Source organism: Rhinichthys klamathensis, unplaced genomic scaffold (genome assembly GCF_029890125.1).
Source record: "Rhinichthys klamathensis goyatoka isolate OS25496 unplaced genomic scaffold, OSU_Roscu_1.1 h1tg000934l_1, whole genome shotgun sequence".
Classification (NCBI taxonomy): Eukaryota; Metazoa; Chordata; class Actinopteri; order Cypriniformes; family Leuciscidae; genus Rhinichthys; species Rhinichthys klamathensis.
This window is the reverse complement of record NW_026607263.1, coordinates 111,414-130,000: the sequence shown is the minus strand read 5'-3', so window position 1 is coordinate 130,000 and position 18,587 is coordinate 111,414. Positions and strand designations below refer to the sequence as shown.

The following is an 18,587-nucleotide window of genomic DNA, read 5'->3' as shown; positions in this document are numbered from 1 at the left end:
ATAGCCGTTGTCAATATACAGGATAAAAGGCTTGTGGAAGATAACAACCTGCTCTCCTACCCCCTTACTCACACACACGCTCACTTTACACACAAATGGCGCCGGGGGACCAATAGTTGCACACATAAATTAGGGCCTCCCCGGCGAACAACACAATACCAACACAGACATCAACCACAATCAAATGAGAGTGTACTGCTGGCTTCCTTACCCGCTACCGGACATGGGTTCCCGCATTCAAGGAAATCAATGGCGGCCGCCAAACTTAAGAGGGGAAAACCCCAGCACAATATCCTATTCGCACGCGTCTATCTCCAACCCACGTCCCGGCACGGTAGCCTCGGCGAGGAACTCAGCAGCAGCCACAGAAAACCCCCCCCGCACAACAACAAATACATCATACGTTTATAACTTTGATCCCTGATTGCTAATGCAACACAGGTGTTTCTCTTCCCCGGCACATCATGAGTAAAACACTGTGGACGCTAATAGCGTTGCCACTCCCCTTATTTGGGATGCGCAGCTTACACAATGGTTCGCGCTCGGTGATGATGGCTGCGGCGCGGCTGCTTGTGAAATACGTCTATATGAGCCTACATTTAGTCGCTCATTGTTCGAAATTCTTAATGGTCAAATAGGGAATAGGGAATCGATGTTAACGGCCTTTTCTCGGAGCGCGTTCAGCTCGTCACGATATGCCCACCGCGAACGCGCGTCACACAGCACCTGCAAGCTCTGACAAACACACACACATAAGTGTGGGAAGCCAAACACACCGAAAGGGGGACGAAACGGCGCGGTGTGTTACAGAGTTCGCGCTGCGCTGACTTGTAATCTGCGTGGCTCAATGGACCGAACCGCGCGAGCGCGACAGACTCGACAGCGCAGGGAGAAGCTTTGCTTGCGCCAGCCAATGGTCAGAGCGGCGCGACCTAATCTCACCAGCGCCGCGCTGACCAATAAAACAGCACATCCCATACCGAAATGTACTAAATTGCACAAAAGAAAATCGACCATTCCATAATGTCAGGACAACTCAATCGGCCTATAGTTTCCTACAATGCGCCTAGCTATTTGACCACACTGATTTCCGTTAATAATAGCAGATGTTTATGGGTCAAATCTCTCACTCTCTCCCTGCAACTTTTTGTTACCCTCCTTTCCTGCCCCTAGACCAGAAAGGGGGCTTGTAACAGTTTGGGTCAAATGTAAACGAATGGTGCCAAACGCGCTGTTTTATTGGTCGGCGCGGCGCTGGTGAGATTAGTCATTTTAATTTATTTGTTTCCCTCTGAAAATCCACTTTCATTGAAATCTAGTGGCTCCTTTTTTTTTTCTTTTTTTTCTTTTTTTGATTCTGCCTATTTTTTTTCCAAATGAATGCAGCTGGAATTAATGCAATAAATATGTTTTTTTTGACAAAGATTTCAAATTGTTTGTGGTCTATAACCTGTATCAGAATGAGGTTCGCAATGGTGCGCCCGAAGGCATGGGTTGAAGACCCAGTCAGTGACGTCACGATATGCAAATTTGTTTAAATTCATACCGACGTAATCACCATGACCAAAATTATCCTTTTTTTTTACATTGAATCTTGAAAAAAAAAAATAGACCTACCGACCCTTTTTTTTTTTTTTTTTGCTGTTACTGCAAACCAAAATATTTTTAAGGATGGCCTCACTGTATGCGTTTGAAATATAGAGTTGGGTTCTGCTTTAATGTGCCCAAGTGCACCTAAGATTAAAAGAGTTTAATATACAGGTTTGTGAAACTTAATAGTTTTTTATTAATTAACCACTTGTAAACTTATGTTCACCGTTCTTTTTTTTTAATAAATATATGATTTGTATCAAATCTATATTCATTGAGTCGAATCGGGAATTGAAATCAAAAATCGCATCGAGAATCGAATTGAGAGCTTGTAAATCTGGCAAGATCTTCAGGCAATAAGAACAGAGATTTAAGTGTACATAGTAAACACTCACACCTGATAAAAGACAAGCAAACTAGCCTATTATCCAATCAGCAAAAAGAAAACATCAAACAATTATTGACATAATTGTTGGGGACATTTAATATTTAATATTCAACAATATTATTGATCTCCTGCATTGACAGCATTATATGAGAACTGAACTGAGCTGGACGATGACATCACCGTTTACTCCAGAGCGGCTATATATATATATATATACTGTATATATATATGAGCTAAATTAATAACTTTATTACAACAGAAATGAAGCATCACTGAACTGACTTAAGCTGGACTGAGACGCTCTTCTCTTCTGGAAACAAACTTTGTTGCATTATTCTCCTGTTATCTCTGTAAAGCTGCTGTATTAATAAAGCTGACTCGACTTGAAGACGCATCCAAAACTGCACAAACATAATTCAAACAACTACCCAAATAATAAGTACCTTAAACATATAAATGACTTACTTAATACTTTACACAGTCAAAACGTTTAAATGTTTCTGAAAGAGTCTCTTATGCTCATCAAAGCTGCATTTATTTGATCAAAAATACAGTAAAAATTATGAAATATTATTCTAATGTAAATCAGCTGTTTTCTATGTGAATATACAGTAAAGTGTAATTTATATCCGGTGAGCAAAGCTGAATGTTCAGCATCATTACTCCAGTCTTCAGTATCACATGATCCTTCAGAAATCACTCTAATATGATGATCTGATGCTCATGAAACATTTATGATTACTAAATTGTGATTCAAAATAGCTGTAAATCACAGTCATTGTGACACAATGTAAAAACATAAAAGCGTTTCCCCTCACAGGTCAGAGGCCAAGAAGACGAAAGTCAAGCGGAAAACCAACAATCCTCAGTTTGACGAGGTCTTCTTCTTCGAGGTAGGAGCTCATATATACAGGCAAACCAACATTATTCACACACTTCAACATTTCTCACATTATCACAGTTTATTCGCTATAATGGTGATAAACATGAGCAGAACTCAGAGTTCTCAGATCAGTGGATATTTGACTGGTTTTGTCCGTCCTTCTGTTCGACTCTCACACATGAATTATGTTGAATATCTGTCAGCTGTTAAATTGAACTACACAATTAGATAATACCAGTTTAGCTCAACCAGTGACCAAGCAATGCTTCATGTTGTTCAGTGTGTGTGTAAAAAGAGCATTAGCAATTACAGAAAACACACTTCAGCAAAACATGATCAGCTCAAAGTGTCCGAATCATTTCTGCTCCCGATCTTTACTGGTAGTCACTGTATGAAGAATTATTGGGTGTAATATGTCACAGTTTACTTTATTTTGCTCTCCTCACTTACAGAAATGAACTATAGTGTCCTGCACACACTGCACACATTATATCTGGTGTCTGAATAGTTTTTGGTTTGCCTGTGTCAGGAAACTTGTGCACATAAAGAACCCACATTTATTAATTTCAGTGAAAGCAAATTGCTTGTGAAAGTCTTGAGATGAGAGACATCAGTGATTACGTTCTGGTTCAGATGGAAAGTTTAATATGGTGCTATGAATGATAATTGCAGGTGTTTGTACTCTAACTTCACACACACACACACACACACACACACTGGTGGATTGTGGTTTCTCACTTTAACACTTCCCACACCCTCGACACACAGCGCTCACTGCACATCTACATAATCTTCCTCTGACGATCTCCAGTTCTTCAGTGCCGCTCGTGAGAGTTTAGCGTTCAGACGACAGCCGCTCGTGTTATCAGACGTGACAGCTGTTTTCTCTCTGTCCTCACACACACACACACACACATACATGAACTCGCCCCAGAGGACGACGAGACAAGAGTGTGATTGATTGTGAGACACACAATCCGCTCCATTTATCTCACAGCCCTCGCGGTCTTTCCCACACACGTCTTTATCATCATCATCGTTCACACACACACACACACACACACACACACACACACACACACACACACACACACACACACACACACGTCTTCATCATCATCGTTCACACACACACACACACACACTCACAGACACACACGTCTTCATCATCATCATCATTCACACTCACACACACACTCACAGACACACACGTCATCATCATCATCATCATTCACACTCACACACACACTCACAGACACACACGTCTTCATCATCATCATCATTCACACTCACACACACACTCACAGACACACACGTCATCATCATCATCATCGTTTACACACACACTCACACACGTCTTTTTCTTCATCATCATCATCGTCCACTCACAGACACAAACACAGACACACACGTCTTCATCATCATCATCGTTCACACACACACTCACACACGTCTTTTTCTTCATCATCATCATCGTCCACTCACAGACACAAACACAGACACACACGTCTTCATCATCATCATCGTTCACACACACACTCACACACGTCTTTTTCTTCATCATCATCATCGTCCACTCACAGACACAAACACAGACACACACGTCTTCATCATCATCTTCGTTCACTCACAGACACGCACACACACATTCAGACACACACACGTCTTCGTCATCATCATCATTGTTCACACACACACTCACACACGTCGTCTTCATCATCATCATCGTCCACTCACAGACACACACGTCTTCATCATCATCTTCGTTCACACACACACTCACACACGTCGTCTTCATCATCATCATCGTCCACTCACAGACACAGACACACACGTCTTCATCATCATCTTCGTTCACTCACAGACCCACACACACATTCACAGACACACACACACATTCACAGACACACACACACGTCTTCATCATCATCTTCGTTCACACACACACTCACACACGTCGTCTTCATCATCATCATCGTCCACTCACAGACACAGACACACACGTCTTCATCATCATCTTCGTTCACTCACAGACACACACACACATTCACAGACACACACACACATTCACAGACACACACACACGTCTTCATCATCATCGCCCACTCACAGACAGACACACACACATTCACAGACACACACACACATTTCTTCATCATCATCATCGTCCACTCCCACACACACTCACACACACACACACACATACACACACACACACACTCTCTCATCCACTCACAGCCCTCGGCTCAGTGTGAAATATAATCCAATATCATTAAACACAGTTATTCGCTCATGATCAGAAAGGAAATGTGTCTTTGCAGATTGTTTTTATTTTTAGAAATGTGTCCGACTGACCCGCCTTTCAGAGTCGTGTCATGTGTCCGCGTCTCGCCTGATTAGTGGTCTGTTGTATAATTACCGATTATAATTAACCGACATGAAAGATTCCGGCTGATACCGATAACCGATTATTCTTATATTTGAAAGCCGATAATCGACATATATCGGCTGATAAATCTCAATCCACATTTTTATATAACTTTTGAGAGCCTGATTACAAAAACAAAAGTCTCATCATTAAAAGCGATGACCCAAACACACAAATATAATGTTCTCATTATAATGTTATGAAGCCGATATGACAGGCTCGCACATGTTGCACTGAACTGCAATTTCCTTTATTCAAGTGATTCCATTCATATTTCAATCATAATTCATAACCATCATGTTGAACAGTGCGCATCTGAAGCATCTCAGCTGGAGGAAATAATACATTATTTATCGGCTTTAAAATATCAGACAAATTTTCTTATGAGCCGATAACGATAACATTAAAAATGTACATATATGTCGATACCGATATGCTGGCCGATAGACCGTACATCGCTAGTTTGTTGTGTTTCAGATGATGGTTTATTCTCGTCATGTGTGTCAGTCGTGTCCTGTTTCATCACAGGTGACCCGACCGCTGAGCTACACCAAACGACACTTCGACGTGGAAGAGGACGACGTGGACAAGCTGGCGCTCAAGTGAGTGTGTGTGTGTGTGTGTGTGTGTGTGATTCTCAGAAGCAGCCTGTGTTTACACTGAGCCAATGAGTGTGTTACTATATAAACTGCCCACAAACACAACCATGGTGCATCATGGTCTGTGTTTATGAGTCACACTTGTAGCATACTTTGAATATTTTTGAATATGGCCTTTCATGTAGTGTGTAATAAAGCTGTTTGTGAATGTGAACGCTGTGCAAAGATCAAAGTTTCAATAAATGGAGTATTGTCTCCTGAAAGAAAGAAGTGATTCTGAACTATAACGAGTCGTCAGTAATTCAGTCTCACTTCCTGCTGAACCTTGTGTAACTAATTTGCATAATGCCAGCCTCTGCTCCTGATTGGCCGAGCAGCGTCTCTTAGCTCCGCCCTCAAACACTGTAGTCTATCTGAGACTGGGAGATTTCGGCTCGTGTTACGGTGAAACCCACGCCATCGTTACTGTTCGTATCACTGTGATCAAGAGCTGAGGTTCAGATATGATAATGAGCGTTTGCTCTCTGACCAATCACAGCAGAGCAGCTCTCAGAGAGGCGGAGCTTAGAGAGACTGAATCCTCGATGGAAGCGTTTCAGACACTGAGAGAAAGAGCTGAAGCTGCAGTGGAGATTATGAGGGAACTACAGTGATTTTGATCTTGGATGCATGTAAACCTGTTGTAGGAGACGCAAACAAACAACATTAGGAACCTTTAAAATAGCATAATATGGCATTTTAACTTTGATTTATCATCTTTGTGCATCATTATCTTTTAAATTTACATGTATAACCAATAAAATTCACAGCAGTGGAATAACTCTGGGTGTTTGTAGACTAACTCGGGCGGATGAGGACATGTCGAGCCTGGATGCGTCTCGTCTCGTCCACGGATTCGTTGCTGATAATAGCAGTGATCTAGATTTGCACTATCTGATGTTCTTTTGTGATTTGAGTTGTTGGTTTTGTAATCTGAACATGGTCATTCTCACGCCAGCTGCTGATGGAACGGGGAATAAAGGCCCGTTCACATGATAGCAATATAGTTTTAAAAACCGTTCTAAACTCCCAATCTTTACTGGTAGTCACTGTATGAAGAATTATTGGGTGTAATATGTCACAGTTTTCTTTATTTTGCTCTCCTCACTTACAGAAATGAACTATAGTGTCCTGCACACACTAGTAATTACATCTGGTGTCTGATACATTGGTTTGATTGTATGATTTCATGTGTGCTTTAGCGAGCGCTCTGACTCTCTCCTCAGGGTGGATCTGTGGAACGCCAGCAATCTGAAGTTCGGAGACGAGTTTCTGGGAGAGGTACGGGTTCAGCTGAAGGTTCTGGGACAGTCGGGTGTTCATGACGCATGGTACGAGCCTCGTCACGCGTGCTTTCTGTGTAAGACGCTAGTGCTGGGCGGTAGGACCAAAAATCCATATCACGATATATGACGGGTTTTTCCCCCAAGCGTGACTGTGTGTTAGCCACATTTTCTACTGATTGAGAGGAAATACTGCAGTAGATTGAATATTGTAGAAATATCCCACACTAGTATTAACACAGGTTTGCGAGGCTGTTCTCCCCGGTATCGCCTCATAAACGCTGCTTTATCAGGGAAGATTCAATTGCAATAACATCGCAACTTTTCTAAAGACCGTCAGTTCACTTCAGAAACATTGATTATAAACACCCGCGCCGCGTTCCGACTGTGAAACGGTCAGTGCTCATGTTTATCCAACATGTCAAAGCCAGCCACACACAGATTTTCCAAACGCCTGTGTTGATGTTGTGAACCACTGTACGGGAAACACTGTAATATAATTTGACAGCTGTCAGTTATAGTTGAACCTCTCCATCTTCACCCTCACGCTTAAAAGCCTCACCAGTGAACAGTGAAAGCCCCTCTCACACAGAGAGCGCTGTTAAAGCCACACACACACCGGTGTTCGGTATGAACCGGTGACCGCCCAGCACTATGAGACTCTCGTGGTTTCAGGACAGGAGCTCATCCTCCGCTTTCTTTCAGGTACTTTCTGCTGCCCAGAGATAATGGGCATAAATCTGTGAAGGCTGATGAGCTGGGCTCGTTACGGCTCAACATCGTTTACACGGAGGACCACGTGTTCCTCACGGAGCATTACAACCCGCTCCGGGACCTGCTCCTGCAGTCCGCGCACGGCGAGGTCAGTGAGGTCACGGCAAAGGTGTGTCTGACTCCATGAGAAATGATGCTCTTCCTCAGTGTTTCTGTCCTGTTTTCCAAAACATGTGTCATGTACAATAGATCCATAATGCACTGTTATTGACTCTAATTTATTCAATTCACGTATATATACCGTGTATATAGCGCTTAATTTAAGGCATATACAATGAGCTCACTGAAGTAGTGAATACTTGTTTGTTAACAAATGATTATGAGATTTTGAAAAAACAGCATTGGTGGGTGTTGATTCATTGATTTGTCATTGATGATCACATGTCGTGTGTGTGTAGCCCGTGTCGGCGTCGGCGGCTCATATCTTGGGCGAGGCGTGTCGTGAGAAACAAGAGGCCGCCGTCCCGCTAGTTCGACTCTTCCTGCATTACGGCAAGATCGTGCCTTTCCTCAGTGCCATCGCACACGCAGAGATCAACCGCACGCAGTGAGTACACACACACACACACACACACACACATCAGAGGTCTGCCATCATTTAACCCGACCCGACCATTACGGTTATATTGTAAGCCCGACCCCGAGGTCCGTTTCTCACAGTAAATACCTTGGAATATGCAATATGCTGTATTTTATGATTGCTTGCAATGATAATTAAACAAATACATGTCCAAACAGCGTTTCCCGAAGGCACAGACTCACACGAGACTCTGCTGTGGTTGAACAGGGAAACAGTCTCTAATTCCTCTGGAACTCGAACATTAAACTTCAAAACAAAGTTGGCGCAGTTGCACAAATATATATAAACATATCCTTCTCCACACGAGTTATGGAGGAAGAGAACCGCATCGAGAGGTGATGTTCAGCGTCCTCCTCTGAGTGTGTGTGTGTGTGACTGGAATAGTGCGCGCGGGAACACATGCGCAAAACAGTGGATATAAAATGATATATGATCAAATAAAAATGATTCATATATCATTTATACAAAACTAGGGCTGGGACAAAACATGATGTGCTCCCGCGCGCACTATTACAGTCACACACACACACACACACTCAGAGGAGGACGGCGGCGCTGAGACTGAGCATGTGCTTCTCTCTCGCGTGCTTCAACACAGCTAGCATACGCCACGCTAACTATACATGTGTAGGCTAGAGCCTGTATAGCTTTTATTAGTTACGAACCCGAGGCTATTCGTTAAACATTAACCCGAACCCGACCCGAAACCTGTGAGTTTCTCGGGACCCGTCGGGGTCGGGTAGCAGACCTCTAACACACACACACACACACGCGTCTCCACCCCTTCCTCACCGTCCTCTCGTCTCCGCAGGGATCCCAACACCATATTCCGGGGAAACTCGCTGACGTCTAAATGCATCGATGAGACCATGAAGCTGGCGGGGATGCATTACCTGCGGGTCACGCTCAAGCCCATCATCGATGAGGTGAGGCTCAGTCTCTGCCTTACAGCTGGGGTTGGGAAGCGATGACTTGAGGCCAGGAATCGGATACTTCTTATAAAATTTAAATTTCGATTCCTCTTATCGATTCCTTTGTGAGCATTTCAATATGAGTTTTCAAGCGTGAGACTCTGTGTTCAGTGCAGGCGTGAGTAACTATAGAGCAGCTCTTAAAGTGACAGCGCTGATATTCCTGCTGCCGTCTCTATAATAACACTAATCACACAACACAACACAGAGAAGATTCACTCGTATATTTGTAATGTATATTTTATTTATAAAGTGCAGTGTTATTTTACATTTGATTACAGTTTCTGAACCCGAATACCTGAGTGAGTTAGTGAGGACAGTTCATCAACATTAGGGATGCACGATATTGGATTTTTGCCGATATTTTCAAACTAATTTTGCCCGATGCGATACTGATATATTTGTATTTTTTTAACTCTACCTCTGCGTTTACATGTGATGTGAATGTACGTCGCGTTGAACTGATAGAATGCAAAAAAAATCTTATTAAAGTTCTCAGTCAAGAGCAGTGAGTGATTTCCTCTTTGTGTTTTGTTATTTTATTAACATTAAAGGGATAGTTCTCCCCAAAAAATTGTTAATTGTCATCATCTCTCAAGTTGTTTTAAACCCAAATAAATGTCTTTCTTCTGGTGAAAATAAAAGTTATTTGGAAGAATGTGGCTAACCAAACAGTTGCTGTACTCCAGTGACTTCCATAGTGTATTTAAGCACAAGAAAGAAATGAATCCAGGTTTGGAACAACATTAGAGTGAGTAAATAATGACAGAATTTTTATTTCTGGGTGCAGTTTCTCTTTAAGGACAAGCGGCAGCATATTATTACTGTCTCTTTAAGAACTGCACGCGACGCGTCTAATATACACACAGAAAGTTTGCTTTCACTTTAGACATAACCAACTTTGTTTATGTAAATCTTGTGTGTATTTGACAGTATCAGCGCCATAAGACTCGAAAGATAACTCAGTCCAGTATGCAGACTCTGTGACAGGCTTTTAGTTCCTGTGAGCGTCGCGTGTACGCGCTCAGTAAAGCGCATGTTAGAACAGCGCATCAGCACGCGAATGACATGTTTAACTAGCAGGACTTTGACGCACATGCAAATAATGAAATTTTGTGAATTGCAGTGTCCCGTGAGTAACTCTACCTCTGCGTTTACATGTGATGTGAATGTATGCTGCGTTGAACTGATAGAATGCACGATACTATGATTTTTCTTCAAAAGCAGATCGTGGAGACATTTTAATCGTCCACGATCAAAAACCGCGTGAGACACACACCCCTAGTTGAGTTTAACCCTTGTGTTCTGTTCGATTTCTGTGTACTCCCCTTATGGACCGGGTCAAATTGACCCTAATTGGATTCAATACAATTCCTCAAAAATCACACTATGAAAAACAACAAAGATTTAGATACAAACTGTAAACTTTTAATATCAACATTTGTCAAACATTACAAAAACATTATATCTGAAAATATGATTTATGAAAATGTTTTAAAAACAGTTTTTTAAAACAGTTTTGTTTTGACAAAATTGGAAAATAAACAGTATACTGATTTTTTTTTGCATGTATTATTTTTTTTATTTTTTTTTATGCTTTGAACATCGTAACTGAACAAAAAAAATTGCTGTATAATGAAATTTTTTCATTTTCCTAAGTTAACTTTCCCTAGTTTCCTAAGACCTATTTTCCTAGTTTCATTATTCACTCACTGGGAAGTGAGAAACCAAACATAACAAAAACATACATCAAATAAATGTTTTTTATTTATTTTTTGGCTCTGTGAAGCTGAGAAAATCCGCTTAAAAGTTTTGGTTTAAAGCTAGGTATTTTAGATATTTTGAATATTGAAATGAGAGCTTATTTTACTATCTGTGTCTGACAAAGATTTTCATCTGTAATTTGCAAATAATTCTAAACACTGTGATTTTAGCTTTTTCAAGTGTGTTTGGTTAGGGTTAGAGCACTTTTAGATACACTTGCACGTTAGAACTGGAGTTGAAGTGCCCTTACATACAGAAAATAAATGTTTTTATTTTGTGTCTGTACAGTTGCTTTTGAATGGCTGCCTATGAGGGTCAAATTGACCCGCGAACATCACGAACGTAACAGTAATTTTGTTTGTATATGTCAAAACACATCAGCATGTTGAAACTTTGCATGCATGTTCATCATGATAAATGAGAAAAAGTCACAAAATATCAAGAAAAAAAACAAAAGTTAACCAGTATTTCCAACAACTTGAAAATCGAAACGGGTCAAATTGACCCGCAACATAACACAAGGGTTAAAGGTGCTGGCGCTCATGCTTCGGTCACGGTCGTCACGTGCGCATAGGAAACACGCCACCCTATCGGCAAGGCTCATCAGCAGAAATATTCATATCTGCCGATGCCGATGATGGTCATTTTAAGCTTTTATCGGCCGATACCGATGTTGTCCCGATATCATCGTGCATCCCTAATCAACACTGCACCAAATTGTTTTATAAATAACGTACAGGTTTTTTGTATGAAGCCTGATGTATTTCAGGTTTTCTGTGCTTCCTGTTAGTTTGTTTTATTTTTGATTATATTTTTTTTAAGTTAGGTACATATGGTTGTCTTGAGTATGTGTTTTGTTTGATACATTTCAGGGTTTTGTCCTTGTCAAACTCTAAATAAAACTAAACTAAACCTGAAAATCTGTTTATTTCAATCGTATCTTTGTTCAGTTGTGTCTGTTTTTTTGCGATTGCTCATTTTTTATTTGTTCTTTTTTAATTTCTGAGTGTTTATTGTCTTTAATAATGTTTTACATTTATATTAGTTCGGCTAGTCGTTTTCTATGGTGTTTTTAAACCACAGGCAAACGCTCCTTTTAGTGTTCTCTAGCTGATGATTTCTGCTCATGATATTCAGCTACAATTAAATGTTTTGCAATAAGACTAAATTTGAATGATATCTATTTTTTTTTATTTTTTTTTGTGCCTGATTGGAATCGAAATTAGGAATCGATAAGAAAATGAATTGGAATCATTAAAATGCAAACGATTGTGTGTGTGCAGATCTGCGGCGACCACAAGCCGTGCGAGATCGACCCCGTCAAGCTGAAGGAGTCGGAGAACTTGGACACTAACAGGGTGAGTCTGCTTAATACATCAGACCACGAGTCCCATATCACGATCCGATTCTAACATTATTATATCCTTTCTAATTGTTTGAATTATAAAGTCAGCATGTAATCAAAATGGACAATTCTTGTTGTTTTTTAATGGAATATTGACATGTTTATTCTAAATGATTCACATCATTATTGTTTTAAATTGAAAATATACAAATAAAAGCTCATTCAAAATATTAATAAATACTATAATACCAATAACTATAATACAAACAACACTGATAAAGAGAGATTATAAAAATTGCATAGCTCAAACAGTAAAGCTCACACATACTCACACACACACACACACACACACTCTCACATACTCACTAGTCAAGTCACCTTAATTTATACATCTTGATGAGAATCAGTTCCTCTCGCAGCATCTCTTCTCTTCTCTGATGACGAGGGCGGGGCTTTAACCTGTCACTCACATGAGATCAGCCAATAGCAAACCACAACCATCCAATCAATTCCCCACAGACACAATCAAGCCCCGCCCACATGTGTTCTTGTTCCAGAAGCGTTTCACTCGATATACGACACAATAGAGGAGAAGACCAGTGTAACGCCACTTTCATGAAGAAGTGATGTCGCTGCAAGAGAAGGAGGAAATTATTCTGATTTAAGATGCATATCAAGGAACATGAATTTAACACAATAATACTGTGCATTGATGAATCATTAAGAATAAACACTGCAATTTTGATTGCGCATATAAGCCACGATTGCCCTTGCGTTTCACTTTAACCATGCAAGCTTTTATACTCGCTCCAAGTTTTCAGAATTGGCGATTATTCTCCCAGGAAGTGGATTATTTTCTACTATATTATACTAATGTTCTTGTCTCGCCAGGAAAACCTCCGCCAGTACGTGGACCGGATCTTCAGCGCCATCACGAGCTCGGGTGTGAGCTGCCCGACGGTCATGTGTGACATCTTCTTCTCCCTGAGGGAGTCTGCGGCCTCACGCTTCCAGGGTACACGCTCACAAACACGTGCTAAGAACGCTTGGCTAATGTTGCTAGGAAAACATCATTTCTCAAAACGTCCAGGGCTGCGTTTCCCAGAAGCACGATCAACTCGGGAAACGCGGCCTGTGTTATTAAACATTCTTGGTTATGTGAACGTTAAGGAAACATTCCATTCAATCAAACATTTTGGGAACGTTTTGAACGAACATCCAATTAAAACGTTTCAGAAAAATGTTCCATGAACGATGAATACATAATGTTTTGGAGAACATTATTAAAGACCGGATAACTCTGAGCTGGGCAATAATCAATTTAAAATCAATAGAAAGAGTTTCTCTTTAAAGGAGTTGAAACAAAACCCGAGGTCTGCCAGTTACTCAGATGTGACTTGGCCAAAAAAGTCCCAGTTCTCGTTTGCATTCACACTGTTCATGTACACAAGAGTGGACTCAGATCTCCCTTTGCTTCATTTCACGCCTGGTTAAAAGATTACGCGATTTGTACGACGGTCTGTTACGATAGTCACTGCGTCAGATTACACGATTTTGACTCCTACAATCTTGTCGTGTTGTGGACAAGAAACATGTCAGACTGTAATGTAATTTGGTAGTAAAACAAATTGTTAAAGTGTCTTTTTATTGGTGCAAAGATGAGTAGGCTATGTGTACAACTGCTTTTTATCACTTAATTAGAAGCACCATTTTGTCTGTGTCGTCTGTCACATGACCACACATTTAGAAGCTTACTTAAAATGCAAAGTATTGAAAATCTAAACAAAGCTCTGTAAACACGTGCATTTTTGGGTAACACTTCACAATAAGGTTCATTAGTTAACATGAACTGCACGTATACCGCATTTATTAATCTTTGTTAATGTTAAATTGCAGCATTTACTAATACTTTATTAATATCTTGTTAACATTAGTTACTGAACTGTGAACTAACATGAACAAACAATAGCTGTATTTATATTAACTAACAAAGATTAACAAATACAGTAAGAAATGTATTGCTCATGGTTAGTTCATGATAGTTAATATGTTAACTAATGAATCTTATTGTAAAGTGTTACCCATTTTTGCAACACTATCAGTGTGTCCCATCGGGTGATCAAACGTTCTGCACACACTTCGTCATCACGCCTACATGAACCTTATACAGGAAATACGTCATGTGAGTAGACAAGGGGTCAGTGGTGTGTGTATTTTGGTTTCTCCAGAATACTTCTTGTGTTCTCCAGCGTTCCTCCGTCAGGGTTACACCGCCACCTTCAGGCCACACAGCAACACTGCAGAGAGCAGGATTAGATTCACACAGCGTTCTCTCAAAGTATGAACTCATGTTCTTCCAGGAACGCTTCATTCAAAGTTATCTGGTTTAATAATGTACTTGTGCATAATTCTAAAATTCATCTAACATTTGAGAACATTCAAAAGTAACGTTTCCATAATGTTTGAAGAATTAAATGTTCCCTTACATTCATATAACTGGGAATTAAACATTTTAAAAACTAGAAGTTGGTCTGGGAACATTCAAAAGTAACATTAATATAATGTTTGCAAAATTATAAAATAGAATGTTCCGTATATATTCACACTACCAAGATTTTTTTTTAAAACATTAAAAAAAACTGGATGTTTTAAACGTTCAGAAAATATTCAGAAATAACGTTTGCAAAGTTATGGACATGTTCTTCCAGGAATGTTAATAGAACGTTCATTCAAAGTTATCTGGTTTAATAATGTTCTCAAAACATTAAAAAATATTACTTGTACATAATTCATGGAATGTTTTTCTGAAATGTGTCAGTTGGATGTTCATCTGACGGTCTTCAAATGTAACGCCGTGTTTCGGAACGTTCAGAGAACATTCAAATGTAACGTTTCCATAATGTTTGAAGAATGGAATGTTCCCTTACGTTCATATAACCAGGATTTCAGTTTTAAAAACATTATTAAAAGAACATCCGAACATTCAGAAGTAACATTAATATAATGTTTGCAGAACTATAAAATGGAATGTTCCCTTAATTATTATTCTTTTTTAAACATAAAAAAAATGGATGTTTCAAACGTTCTCAGAAGAGATTATTTATTATCATGAGCCGTGAGATCCGTGATGATGATGCTGTGTGTGTGTGTGTGTGTGTGTGTGTGTGTTCTCAGTCGACCCGGATGTTCGCTACACGGCTGTCAGTAGCTTCATCTTCCTCCGCTTCTTCGCTCCGGCGATCCTGTCCCCGAGCCTCTTCCACCTGCGACCTCATCACCCGGTGTGTGTACAACACACTCCACACACACACACACTCCGTTCAGCTCCTCATCCGATGCTTCATTCTTATCCGTTCTGTCTCTTGTTGTGTGTGTAAAGGATCCCTGCACGTCTCGGACGCTGACGCTCATTTCCAAAACCATCCAAACTCTGGGAAGCCTGGCCAAGTCCAAATCTGTAAGTGTGTTCACAACAGCTATTCATATTTACACATCCTACAGTGCTACATTATCTATAATATAATATATGATTCATTAGAGCATGAAAACAGTGTAACTACAGTGAAATACTGAAAAGGACTGTAAGAGAAACTGTCCTCTGTCTGGACCGTGATGATGTCACTTCCTGAAATGTGAAAGACCCTGTGTTAATTTTGTGTTAATATATGTGTGCTTTCGGCATTTTCCTTAGTTTGTGTTTTTTTCAATATTTCGAAATAAATTTAACACATACATTTTTCTTTCAGTTTTACTGTTAATAATTTTATATGTGCTTTTGGCATTTTTGTTATTTTTAGTTTTTTCAATATTTCTATATAGATTTAATTAATACATTTTTCTTTCAGTTTTAGTATATAGTATCAGTTTTTTATATATATTTATTTATTTATTTATTTATTTATTTATATAGCTTTAATGAAAAAATTACGCTATGTTTTAGTTTTAGTCATTTTAATATTTAAAACTTTTTTTTCCAGTTTTTTTCTTCATGGCTAACATTTTTAGTTTTTTTATTTAAGTTTTCCATCCAATATTATATTTGATCTTCAGCTTAATTTCAATTAGCGAAAATATATATTTTTTAACAGTTTTAGTAAAAAAAAAAAACAACTCTGTAAAGATCATACTATTATTTTTAATAAAAAACAAGTAATGCCACAGCATAACAAGGTTTGTGTTTTCCACACAAAAAAATACATATATACAGAAAAAGATTTAGACTTTTTAACTCATTAAAATGTAGTGATTATGACGTAAACACTGATATTCTGAATAATAGGACGTTATCTGGTCTGTCATAATGTCTGTCATAAGTGTAACTTGTTTCAAAACTTTCATAGAACATTTAAAAGTAACATTCCATAATGTTGAAGATTGTAATGTTCCCTTAACGTTCTCATAACCAAGAAGAACCTTTGGTAACACTTTACTTGAAGGGGTGTGCATAAGACTGACATTACACCGGGACACATGTCATAAATATGAAGGAGGGTTTATGCATGTTTATGACAACTGTCATTAAGTGTCATTCGCTCAATTATGACATTTTTAATGCAAATATGACATTGTTTGAGATGTCTTTGTTATGACAACTTGACATTACCAATACATCATAATCTGTCTTAAATATGTTATAAACATGACATAGCAAATGAATTATCAAACTTAAGAAAGCACTTAGCTTTATGGGTTAACATTACATTAAACTGTCATGTGGTTGGTTTTGACATTGGCTGTCATGAGGCATTATAACATTTTAATGACAAATTCAATGTGTACCACTGTAGTCGAGGTCAAGAAAAATATTCATGACACAGTTATAATGCCTCATGACAGCCGATGTCAAAACCACCTGACAGTTTAAAGTAATGTTCACCCATAAAGCTAAGTGCTTTCTTAAGTTTGATAATTCATCTGCTATGTCAAGTTTATGACAGATTTATGACAGATTATGATGTATTGGTTTATGTCAAGTTGTCATAACAAAGACATCTCAAACAATGTCATATTTGCATTCAAAATGTCATAATTGAGCGAATGACACTTAATGACAGTTGTCATAAACATGCGTAAACCCTCCTTCATATTCATGATGTGTGTTATGTCATGATTATGAAGGTGTAATGTCAGTCTTATGCACACCCCTTCAAGTAAAGTGTTACCGAAACTTTTTTTAAACATCCAGAGAACATTCAGAAATAACGTTGTAAGTTGATGTGGAGATTTAGCTCTTCTCTTCTCGTTGTTACAGGCCAATTTCAAAGAGTCCTACATGGCCGCTTTCCACGACTACTTCAATGAACAAAAGTACGCTGATGCGGTGAAGAACGTGAGTCTCGTGTCTCTAACATCACACAGGCAAACCAGAAGTTACTCAGACACCAGATATCATTTTTTATTTATTTTACTAGGACACTATAGTTCATTTCTGTAAGTGAGGAGAGCAAAATAAAGTAAACTGTGACATATTACACCCAATAATTCTTCATACAGTGACTACCAGCAGGGCTGGACTGGCCATCGGGCATACCGGGCATTTCCCCGGTGGGCCGACGTGCTTTGTGGGCCGATACATCTCATACTTAATTAATTAATTTATTTATTTATTTATTTATTTTTGAACGGCCCACAAAACTCATATATCGGCGGCCCATTGCGTTTAGTTTTGTTTAATTGGCGGCTCTGGGATCTTTGTGCCGGTGTAATGCATTGGACAAAAAAGTCAGTGTAGGTTTTTCTTTTTCTCACAGACCGGCGCATGATGAAACGCGTAAATCAGCGGCCCATTGGTTATTTTCTTGATTGACACTGGGCTGGTCCAATCACATCTTTAAACTCCTCCCCCTTTGAGCTCTGAGTGAGCGAGCAATGTCAGTGTGTATCTGTCAAAATAGTCAGAGCGATGGAGAAGAAACGCAAGGAATGTGCAGAGAAATAGCGTGA

At 39.4% G+C, this 18,587-nt stretch overlaps 1 protein-coding gene across 6 annotated transcripts in view; it reads left to right on the top strand.

The window, feature by feature from the left end:
- Positions 1–18,587, top strand: part of rasa3 (RAS p21 protein activator 3) — a 49,216-nt gene that overhangs the window by 15,803 nt on the left and 14,826 nt on the right. For 4 of the 6 annotated variants that reach the window (XM_056244159.1, XM_056244158.1, XM_056244155.1 and 1 more), the window contains exons 6-16: positions 2,799–2,871; positions 5,818–5,891; positions 7,154–7,258; positions 7,916–8,093; positions 8,383–8,531; positions 9,376–9,490; positions 12,583–12,657; positions 13,536–13,659; positions 15,819–15,925; positions 16,024–16,101; positions 17,896–17,973. In XM_056244159.1, coding sequence (XP_056100134.1) covers positions 2,799–2,871; positions 5,818–5,891; positions 7,154–7,258; positions 7,916–8,093; positions 8,383–8,531; positions 9,376–9,490; positions 12,583–12,657; positions 13,536–13,659; positions 15,819–15,925; positions 16,024–16,101; positions 17,896–17,973 — 1,156 coding nt within the window. The remainder of the gene's footprint in view (positions 1–2,798; positions 2,872–5,817; positions 5,892–7,153; positions 7,259–7,915; positions 8,094–8,382; positions 8,532–9,375; positions 9,491–12,582; positions 12,658–13,535; positions 13,660–15,818; positions 15,926–16,023; positions 16,102–17,895; positions 17,974–18,587) is intronic. The other 2 variants (XM_056244160.1, XM_056244157.1) reach the window with 1 other exon arrangement.